A 12,056-nucleotide genomic window follows, 5' to 3' on the forward strand; every position below is an offset into this window, starting at 1 on the left:
CTGGTAGGTGGATCCGGTTCGTTAAATGGTGTGGAGAGAGATCAATAGACCCTTTGCAGGCCCATTTATCTGACATTCTGAGTTGCGCTCTTTCCTTGGCTCAACAGAGTTGTGCATAAGCTACTGTTAAAGGCTACTTGTCTGCCTTGTCAGCCTTTTTTTACCTACCAGACCAACCCTCTTTGTTTAAGTAAGTCATAGTCAATAGGTTCATTAAGGGCTCACTAATAGGTTTCCTCCCACTCCATTTATCATGCCTCAGTGGGATTTAAATGTAGTTCTTGCTTTCTTGATGGGGTCTCCCTTTGAGTCACTGCATAGTTGTCCGTTGAGACGTCTAACATTCAAGACAGTTTTTATGATTGCGATTACTTCTGCCAGGAGGGTGAGTGAGCTACAGGCACTTAGTTGTAAGCCTCCTTTTACCTCTATTCATGCGGATAAGATGGTTCTTCGGACCAGAGCTGCTTTCCTGCCTACGATGGTTACTCCCTTCCACCTAGGACAATCTATCACTTTACCCATTTTTTATCCTCAACCTCACCCTTCTAAAGAGGAGGGTAGACTTCATCGCCTGGTTCCTAAGAGGGCGGTCAGCTTCTACCTGGACAGGTGTGAAGACGTCCGGCTGGATGACCAACGCTACATTGGTTACGTGGGAAAAGTGAAGGGCAAGGCTGTCCACAAGTGAACGCTGTCCAGGTGGATCTTCCTCTGCATCAAGATCTGCTACGCCTCGGCCAAGAAATAGCCCCCTGAAGGTATTTGAGCTCATTCTACCAGAGCTGTTGTCTTCTTCGGCTTTAACTAGAGGTGTCCCTGTTGTATACATCGGCAAGGAGGCAACTTGGGCTACCCTCCACACTTTTGCGAAGCATAACTGCTTAGGTGAGGAGGGCCAGCCACTTTGCACGTTCTGTACTGCAGGATTTTTTGTTATAGGTAGGCGGACACCCTCCTCTGGGAACAGGACTGCTTGGGGATTCAATTCCAAAGGGGAGGAGTCCACAGGCAGATGCATCCATCAGAACAAGTTACTTACCTTCGGTAGCACTTTTACTGCTGGATACAGTGTCTGCCTGTGAATTCCTCATGCCTAATACAATTATCAACGAGTAGGGGGACACAAGGGGAGTCATTTCCCATGGAGAATCAGTTAACCTCTCCTTTGAGGTTTTGGTAACTGATCAAGAGTTTGCAATTGTTGTTGCAAACCACTGATACATACCATACCAAATCACAATAAGGAAGGAACGCCCGTTCCTAATTGTGATTCGCTTATGTTGCAAAACCATTTTGCAAATTTGAAACTTTTTTCTGACTCACTAAATAGGTTTAGTACATAGAAATAGCAATTTTTCGTATGCAACCCCTGCAATTGTGCGGGATCGCAGGGGTTGTAATTGGAAAAATGGCTTAGTACATTTGGCCCTATATTCTAACCACTACTTCGGGAGGGGAGTGGCATGTAATGAGGAACAGCAAGGCTAATACTTTGTATGATAATTTTCAGTTTGCGGTTAACACACAACCTTCACAGGGAAAGGAGTGGTGCAGCAGCCAAAGATCTCTGTGCGTACCTCGGTCAGTGACAGATCTGCATCAGCCTTTTTTGCAGCTGTGCCCACGTTTGCAGATTTTGCAAGAGAGCGAGATGCATGTACACAGATCAATTTGCCCACAAGCTTAATGTTTTACACAAGCAACAATATGTTTTGTGAATTTGCACATACATAAAATATTTGTTTAATTTCGATTTTTGACTGGCACGGGTTGGATCAAGTACAAAACAAAAAGGCTTTGCTTATCGTGCCCCTTTGTATTTATTGTTTTCTCATAGTGTGATTGTGCTTCAATATCTGGACTATGACTGCCTTGCATTAAAGTAAATTGACTTTTGGAACTTTACATGGTTTGCTTATTAGATTGTGTTATTCTGTATCCTTGTTCCTACTCAGGTGGCAGAGCTCGTGAAGGAGCTTCGGAGTGAACTTGATCAGCTGCTGCAGGATAAAATCAAGAATCCTTCCATGGACTTGTGCACTTGCCCGCGAGGGTCCCGCATTATTAGTATGATTGTAAAATTGGTGACTACTCAGTAGTGTATGATACAGCCATAAAGAGCCACAACTGAGTATGGCACTGTGATCAACTTACTGTAATGTGTAGCTTTTCAGGCCTCAGGACAGTTAAGGGTACCATGTACTCCCTTTACAAGACGACCTACTTCTCCACACTGATGTCCAGTTAAAGACTACATCATGTGGATGTGATTGGTAATATGCCGATTATTTTTCATCCTCTTTCTTTAAATATATATATCGTCCGATGAAGTACATCTGTTGTCATGATTTTGCCTTCCTGCAGCACTTCATCCTCGATTTCCCTGTTAAACATTAACCTTTACCATCTCATAGTCACCATACAACATTGTGTTTAAGTCTCTCCTGACAGTCACTGCCTGTTGTTGGTCCAACCCTCATGACAAGTAGCCACCATGTAGTGCCATGTTAACAAGTAACTGCCTGTCATTGTCTTTATTAAGTCTTTTGTTTTTCCTTTACAGCTTTTTTGTATTGTCTTCTGGATTCGTATTTTGATGGTGTCTGTGCCAAATCTACAATGACTGTTATTAAAAAAGACACTTTTACAAAATGTGTATGGAATTTGAACATAGCCATACATGAACAAGCATTTGCATATTTTGGCATTTTTTAAATAATTCAAAATGTATTGACAACCCATTCATAGCAGAACGAAAGTAAAATACCACGGATGCTAAAACCTAATATTATGTTGTATGATTTACTGAGTTTACAATGTGAGAGTTTATTGCAGTGTATTCACGAGAATAGGATTTCCATATAAAACATGGACATATATTCCTTAAGATGGATACATTAAATCTATAGGAGGTTGACAAAAAAGTACAACGTGTGAAAAAGTATGGGTTCTTCATGTGGTATCATTATAATTGTATGTCTTTTATAACACATTAAGAGATTTTTTTAGTACGTAATTGTATGTCTAAAATAATAAGCGAACTTTTTTTTAGTACTTAGTAGACAGTAGTATTTTAATTCTCAGAAAAAATGTCCAAAAACAATATTTGGGGATATCTGGTTGGTGACTTTGTGGCCCCTATGTTTTCTCCACGGTGTATACATTGGTGCCATCCCCAATGCAATTTGTTTTACCTTCAATTTATGTCTAGAAACAGATCGCGTACTCCACGTGTTTCATGTATCACTTACTGTCATTTTTCAGTGATTGCCAATAATTAATTTTAATTCACCTGTACTTGTCCAACAGCGAGATAGAGATTTCTCTATTACAGTTTGCTGGCCTTTCTGCATGCACATGTTTGTTTTTATTAGAAAACCCCAATGTTCATCTTTAGTTTCTTACCACTCATTGTGTCTTTAGGGCTGTGCCATCTGGAAGCAATTTGTGATCAACTTCGATCCTTTGGAGAACTTCATAAAATACCTAAAGCTGGAATTTCTCACTCTTTTTTTTTAAATATGTATTTTTCTAGAGACAGTCCATTTGTCTTCCCACAAAGAGTGATGTTGAGAAACCGGAATGGAACCCAATGGAATATAGGAAGGTTACTCAACTGGAGAGGGTTCAGAGCAAGACATATTTCCTTTTCCTATGTGTTAAAATGTCCAGTGGCCTAGTGAAGCACCTACGGCGTCTGGTACCATCGATAATTTTATCGGGTTATGCCCGTCTATTTAAAACTTCAGAAAGATGTACTTAAGCTGCAGTTTCACCTTCTTTATTAACAAAAGGCCTCAGTCCCCTGGAGCATTGGCACTATTCTATTCAGCTTGTTATTTGTTGGGACCCCTGGCCTACTACTAAGTTTGCTTTTTCAGTGGAGACCTCGAAAAAATGTAACCATATGTCCCCCTATGCTCCTAGAATTACTATTCTGCTACAAAACACTTTCATGCTAGGCACATCATACATGCTAAATATGTCTGAATGACCGAAGGCCTCACAGAGATTTGTCACATTGTGCTCAAATACTGAATGTTTCAAGCATTTTATTACTAAATCCTGTTTACGTTAAGCACCCTGTAGGTATGATACGTTGTGTTTTAATGAAGGATCCTTCAATATGTGTTTACAAGTCTTTTGAAAAAATTATTAGTACGAACTCTGGCAGTCAAAATTTCTGACAAAACACCACTTTTGTAGGAAGTGACATCAGATTTGTCAGTTATGTGGTCTAAGCAAGTGATTTATAATCAAACACACAATGACGTCTAGGTTATGTTCTGTTACGATATGAAGAAGTAGAAATGCCTCAGCAAGGAGCCTCCCTCCAGTGCCATGCAGGATTATTTTTAGAACAAATTAGTGATGTATGGCAAGCGGAACAAAGTTTTAAAAAAAAGAACAAGGAAGAAAAGGAAAAGTTGTATATAAGGATACACAATAACAGGAATAAGTAATCTGTACATGTAGGGAAAATTGAACTGTCCAATTATGAGCTAAATAAATTTGGGGGGTGGGGGCACAGCTTGAGCAGCAAAGACTAGGAGAAGGTTCCCTCCCTACATGACCTAGGAGTAACGAGTCGGTAAGTCCATGGCTTAAAAAGGTTAAGGAACACAGGAAATATAGATCCGATTGTAGAAGGAAATGAATTGATCTGTATGCAAGAAACTTGGCTGTGTGGGGAGCAAATCAGAGGCTAAAGAAAATGTACAGGGGCGTCCCTCAAGTTTGCAGGTAACTCTCGCTTCTGTAAAGATATCGAAAAACTTGAAACCACTGCCAGCGAAATGTGAGTTAGTGCAAATATGTAAAGTAGATGTATGTCAAAATTCTGCAGACATTGATAATTTTATTGTGAATGTCTACGTGCAAAGAGCAGGTATGATGGATAATCAAAATCAGCAGATTTACTTTATAGAGCAGTTTGAGGAATGTATGTATGCCCACTCAAAAGGATTGTTATTAATAATGGGTAATTTTAATGCAAGAATTAATATGAAAAGTCAGAAGCAGAGTGAGAATGAGCTGCTCAATGCATTCAATATAGCGGAGCCAATTTTCCCAGATAAAGTGGTCTGGTGTGATGCAATATAAAAGTTTAATTGCTTGTTTTCCGAGCGATGTACCAGCCTATCAAACCTTTCGTATTGGGTCACAGGAATGCCTAATCGATTACATATTTGTCCCAGTTTGGTATTTTTATGTAATCACAGTTTAGGGTGCTGTGTGTAGATGGCAGTGACCATCTTCCTCTGAAAGCTCACGGTCAATTAATGCGTGTAAGTAGTTAGGCAAGGCTTGTGATCACAAACATTAAGTTCCGAAAAGGTTAAAAGCTAGGGTAGAGAAAGGGGAGATGGCTAGGGTTACGACAGTTCAACTAGATCCCATAGAAATTTTACAGAAGCCAAAACTTGCAGAGATTTTTAACTGGTACTCTAAAATAATGAGAAAAGTCATTAATTGCATGAAAGTGGAACAATGCAAAAGTAGGAAGAAGGAAGCCATCAGTGCGAAGCGGTTTACTAGTCCGAACCGGTTGTTTGATGCTGAATGCCAGAGAATAAAGATTCCGCTAAGAAAGTTGCAACTGTCCATGGAGAAAGGGCAGGATTGTGAGATGGTACCGAGGTGGAAGGGAACCAAGCTGGGCAAAGTCTGCAATGCCCATACAGGAGGAGGGGCCATCACACACTGTACAGTCTGATGGCCAAACAGAATGTTCTTTGAGTGAAATCGCGGAAAGAGAGCTAAGCATACAAAGGAGAGGCATTTACAGAAATGCACACATAAAACAACCAATGGTACTTGGTGGGTGTGCCAGAGCCCATAGAAGATACAACAGGTCTTGCAGACCGCGCAAGCGCTGTCAAGGCTCTACCTAAAAATGGTTTCCGTTATATTTCATAATGTTGTCTTTCTCTTAACTAAAATGCCAGAAAATATTTTGTGGTTCCTTTCTACTTCTTGTATCTTTAAAACGCAACTTGCTCTTCCGGTGGATGTGTCGACAATGCTTCCAGGTTATATTGCCAGCATATTCTTTGCCTACTTATTTTAAATGTTTGCACCTTTTCGTCTTTACCAAGCTATCCTTGGATTTTTTTGGTTCGACCTCCATTTGGTTCAACCTTTAATCTGGTAGTACCAATCTGCACTAGACCCTGATACAACCACCATTCTTAGGCTATCTCCAAGCCGTTATCACACCAAGAGTGTTTTTTGTGCCTTTGGCTTTTTCTGCCTATCTGATGATTTCATTTAGAGGACATTCTCAAGCTGTGTGTTTTACTGCCCATGACTGGCAACGTGGTTACTGAAACTAGTCTCCCTTTCCTCAGAATCAAGAAGAAACTGGATATGAAGAGACTGTTGCATCCCGCTCTTGAGATACACAACATTATGCACTCAAAAGCACTTCATAAGGCACTGACACATACAATCAAACACCTATGCTCAACATAAGATAGCAATACACCCACCATCAGGAGATCCCCACACACCATCAGATGCCTCCATACATCAGACACCCACAGTCACATCAGGCAACCACACTGCTAGATGCACATCATATGCAAATTAATGCCATTGAACACCCAAGCACACCACAAGACACCCACCATTAGATGCCCACACATGTCACCAAACAGCAACATACACAATAAGACACCCATGACCATCAACAGATGCCCAAACATCATCGTACGCTGAACCACGAACATTCACACACCCACACCCGATTCAGACACAGACACACCCACCATCCGATGCACACACATACTGATAGAAATGGACACGGTATGGGAGTCACAGTTGGCAGTTTATCTTACAGGGCCTACATTGCCGGGAGTCAGTTTCTTGCCACGTTTTATTGTTTCCCCATTTGCAAGCAATCTGACGGCTGTTTTATTGTGCCTCCTCTTCCTTTCCTCCAACCCCTCATTGCGAGACCTTGCCTGCATATTTCTGTAGGTGTGTGTCCAACCGCCCAACATTACAGCCCCCTCCAACAGACACCCTTACAATCAACCACCATCAGACAACCCACGCATTACACTGTTCAGGCCACTGGATCCCATTTTGCTAAGCGACTAACATTAAGGAGAGTAGACTTGCAGGGCCGAGGTAGGCAGGGAAAGCTGACTATTCACCTAGGAGCCTGTTCGCTGCACAGTAACAAGTGCCATCTACCTCCCTGAAGCCGTCGGCAGGTGACAGGATCTCCAACAACGTGTTTGGAATTCCACACAGGGCAACAGGCCATTTTTTCGCTTCCCCGGGTCCCTTGTCAAACTCAAAAACATGAGTATGAAAGAGACCCAGGACAGCACACAAGTGCAAAGTCCAGTCCGAGCTTCAGTATATCTTTTATTGATCAATAGCTATTCAAGTTTATAAAATGCAGAGTAGTTACATTGACAAACAAATTAGAAGATTCTACCCTTTCCTAGGGCTGATATACAATTCTAACCAGTTTTATGACACAAACATTCTAATTCTAAAGCAGTACGATTCCAATAACCGAATACTCTGGAAAGGTATCTGATGGGTTCAGGTTCTTAAGTTGTTGGCTGTCCCTAAAACTCTTTGTAATTGATTACCTTTACTACAACTTTAGCGCAGCCCATGAACAGGGGACTAAAGGTGCCAGACCGAACAATCTATTGCTTCGAATGTCCTTGCTGGGTTTAAATATTTGGGTGTACCCCTTGGCCAGCAGTGCGCGCCTTGCTGCTGTTCTTTTTCTCTTTGCGAAAATTACAATACATCAATATAAAACAAAACTGCTTGGTGGTAGTCACACGTCCTCCTGGTGCTTCAGTTGTAAGACCCTCTGAGTTCCCCACAAAACTCCAAATAGGCCAGCTGTATCCGTGACATATATAAGGTGCAATCTAATGGGGTCTCAAAACATTTCTGATGAGAAAGCCTTACAGAGCAAGAACAGTAATTGTTGCACAAATCCCTACCTCCTAAACATCCTCCTTAAAAACTGCACATACAGAGCACCACACGTGTGTGGAGCTGAACAAAGCTTTCTAGCTGTTCTTAGTCCCAGTCAACCTTGTTCTGATGGGTGCCCAGATGTCCTGATGAGTAGAGGCTGGAGAAAGGCATGTGTCTGCCCTCTCCAGCCTCAGCCACTTGCAAAGTGTATAAAATCCACAGTATGCTGGTGAGTCCTAGGTAACTAAGGGCCAAAGGGTTCGTTCAGCTTGTGTAGAAGAAGGGCTGTAGAGTATATATGATGCAGAAAGTTTAAATGTAATATGTGATGGCTGTTGTTCACATAAGCATGACCGGTTTGACCTCAGCAGTGATTCCAGCAGTCATCGAGATTGGGTTCCTCAAGATCTACTTCCTAATATCTCGTAGCAGGGACTCCACTATGGTCTTTCAGCACCATGGATAGGTCCAATTGATGAGAGACCCGTTGTCTAGTATCAGTTGTAACCCTGAGTTAGCCACTTGTACAATGGTGTTGTGTCGCCCAAATATATAAAAGAGTCTAGCTGGGTTGATCAAATGTAAGAGACTGCCACTCTTCATAGAGAAGCCCCAGGCAGACAATTGAGCTCTCGTAAGTACTCCAACCAGTTCACTCAGATGTGAGCAAGGGGTTGCTAAGAAACAGAAAAGCTGGAGAATACTGTTGGTCAATCCCAAGTCTTTTAACTGGCCTCAACCATGCATGGTTTACGGATGTACTTTGTTTATGGATTTTCATGGTTCATGCCCATGAGTGAAAAGAGCTGTCTACTCATTACTAAGTGTTGAAGATATGGAGGCAAGGGCAACCAGTAAGCCACAATTTGGGCATGTGCTGCATGGAAATACAGTTAGGAGTCTGAGACATAAAATGCCACTTCTCATATGGAGGTGTAAGCAACTCACAGCCAGCTCGAGCCTGTTTGCCAGTCTGGATCAGGAGCAACAGTAGAGATCTCAGCCAAACAAAATCTGCCTGAGAAAATGGAATAGAAATGTTAATGAATAGGTGTAGAAGTTTCGTGAGAATCGCCACCTTTCTAAGATCTGTTTTATTAGCCTCTGATAAAGGTATAAATCTGTCAATCTATCTTGACAGTAACATCATCCATCACTGGAATGTTCTCACCACATCTCTGTCCCTGTACACCTTGATCTCCTGATATCGTACAGAATCCACGCATTGCTGAATTGGGAATTCTAACTCGACCAGAGAGTTAGCAAGAGGCAAGGGAAACACCTTAAATTTCCCCCAATTCATCTGTTTACCAGAGTCTTACCCAAATCTGATATCTTTAATGATGGGTAGGACCCTTAGTGCCACACTATTTAACAGAGAGCAGAATTTCCAGTTGCGCATATTGACACAAGGCACCTCCTGGCTCTGAAGGCAGTACCCCTGTGGGCATGCCATCCCCTCAAGCAACAGGTGAAACAGTCACAATTCTAGGGTGGGTTCCAATGAAGAAGAATTTTTTGACCAGAGGACCCACCCACCTTTAGATGAGCCCAGGGCACAACTAGCATTCATAAGGGCTGCAGAATGAAAGAACACCAGGTTAAAAAAGTGACATCCTCCCTCCAATTAGGACTCGCCATATCCCATATCCCTCTGGATGCCGAGTAATTCCCAGCCTGGAGCATTCTCTTGAGCCAATTACCTGAACATTGGTGTTTGGATGCCCCTGAATGAAAAAAGAGTAATACCCCCAAAGAGTCTGGAAACTTACGTCCATGAATTCCTAGTTTTAGGAAGGAGGCAGAGAAAGGTTTTCTTGACTGATCAGAACTCCATAACAGGGTAAGGGAGGATGCACTTCTCTTGTGTCTGTTTTCATCTTTTAGGTGGGAGGAGAGTGGATACGAATGTACTCTGCTCTGGAACTGTGAGAAATCACCACCAGGGGGCCCAGAAACTTTGTGAAAACTGTTGGAGAGCATGTGAGCCTTAAAGGTGGCTCTTAGAACAGCTAATACTACTCATGAATGCAGAACTTGAAAAACCTTTGCTGTGCCAGACAGACTGCCACTTTGGAAGCAAGTGTTTTGAAGCTCGGTGGCTGTTAAAAACTCTCCTGGAGACACCAAGGAAAGATTATTGGAATAGATTCCATCTTAAAGTGTATTGTCTGCAGGTAATAATTCAGACCGTGTACTTATATGATCAATTGATATTTCCCATATATTTTCAACACTAGGAGCACTCGAGTCAATCCAATGACATATTTTTTATAATTGTACAGCCATTACCACATTCTTTTTTTCAACAAATCTGCAAGTTCAAGAAGAACAGCCACCTGTCTTGATGCATCCACCAGGTATAGAGTGGAAACTACTCCGAAATCTAGTGAGATTACATCCAATTCCAGATGTATCCCTACTGAATGATGTCTAGTGCCCCGGAGTCGGAGAGCGAAAGCACCAGATATGGCTGAAAAGAGAAAGCCTGCCTGTAAGAAATGAATACAGACAGCAGTCAGCATTTTGCCTTGCACTAGAGATGGGCGATGCAGGAGGTTTCCTGGGGAAGATTGGAGCTGGCCCCGTCTACGCGCAGACTGATGGGAAGACTCCCCTTACTTATACTGTCCTTTTGAAATTTGTACATGTTTTAGATTTTTTTATCTCACAATGAAGGGGCTCCTCTCAATTATCTCAAACAGGTGAGTCCTCAAATAACAGTATCTTTTGGGCCTTTGAGTACCATTGACCTGCAAATCCTGATGATGAGCCACCCGGCTGCCACATTAGACACCAAGGCAAATGCCGAAAACGTGAACATATCTAAGCCTGAATCTCCTTGTCCACCAAGGGTTCTGCTCAATCTTTTTCAAACCGCAGAGCCAATGCAACTGCTTAAAAATCCTTGGCTAAAGACTGTGAATAATAAATAGCATACAGACCTGCTCCGGTGGGCAGGTGATAGCCACTATAGTTTTCATTTAAATCAGCCTTCACTTTATGATCCGGCACTGAAACATCATCTATAACTACAAGCTTGCTAACATGGGATCGACAGTCACCGAAGACAGAAGGCGAGTCCCTTTGGCTTATGTGTACAATTTGTGGGAAACTTAGGAAAGAGTGATTTCTCAGGATCTCTCTGCTCTTATAAAAAAAATGACCTTTATTTCTTTATTGACTGGCAAGGCAATTTGGTAAGAGACAACACCTAGGACCTTTGAAATTCCCCCAAACTGGTACTGGGGAGTACGTCTACAGTGCCAGCTAGAGATTCTTGACAAAGTACTGAAAAAAGCAGGCATTTCAAACCACTGGAAAAATTGGCACTGAGAGCTAAATCCAGATCAGGTACCACATCATGATATTTAGGACAGCCCAGATGAAATGGAGGAAGGAGAGGGCATCATAAGATGAGGGAGAAAAGCAGGATTCTCATCAGCCAGATGTACAGCTTCACTGGAACCTCTTGTAGTTTTCTGCAAGGCTTCAGAAAGAGATTTATTCAGAGCCTGTATCTGAAGCACTTCTTCTTTTGGTCTTAGACTTAGCTGGAAGTCGATCCTTGTTCCCATGTGGGTGGCCTAGCAAAACCAGCCTGTGCCATGCTACTCCCAAGATCTTATCGTCAACAATGACTCCATGCACACACAGGAAAGAAAATGGAAGAAAAACGGAACTCACAATGCCCTCACACTATTGAAGTCCCTCTGCGTTACATGTAGGCAACACATCACATCAGCGAAACCAATCAATATTAACACAATCGAATAAGCTGCCAACTGAAATAGAATGCCCTTCAAGACAATCAAGTACTACATTAACCTCCTGCCTGACCCTCCTATTCCACACTCCACAGACAAGTGCAATGCCAACGATCACTTTTTTAGTGGAAAACTTATGAAGACTCCACAACAACACCAAGCTTGCTTCTCTTTTTATATCCCCCTTCTTGTTGCATCCAGCAATTGTAATTCATCAAAGCCCTATCATATGCAGATCTTGCCAACATTCTCAACTCCCTCATAGCCACCTCCTTGGAAGAAGTCTTATCCACCTCCTATGAAGAAGTCTTTCCCTTTATCAAAGGTCTC

The 12,056-nt window shown here is 42.1% G+C and overlaps 1 protein-coding gene across 2 annotated transcripts in view; it reads left to right on the top strand.

Moving 5' to 3' along the window:
• Positions 1-2,789, top strand: part of DHX57 (DExH-box helicase 57) — a 387,132-nt gene extending 384,343 nt beyond the window's left edge. For both annotated transcript variants that reach the window (XM_085612312.1, XM_085612311.1), the window contains one exon: positions 1,959-2,789. In XM_085612312.1, coding sequence (XP_085468438.1) covers positions 1,959-2,102 — 144 coding nt within the window. In that variant the 3' untranslated portion in view covers positions 2,103-2,789. The remainder of the gene's footprint in view (positions 1-1,958) is intronic.
• The last annotated feature ends 9,267 nt before the right edge of the window (positions 2,790-12,056 follow it).

Source organism: Triturus cristatus, chromosome 6 (genome assembly GCF_964204655.1).
Source record: "Triturus cristatus chromosome 6, aTriCri1.1, whole genome shotgun sequence".
Classification (NCBI taxonomy): Eukaryota; Metazoa; Chordata; class Amphibia; order Caudata; family Salamandridae; genus Triturus; species Triturus cristatus.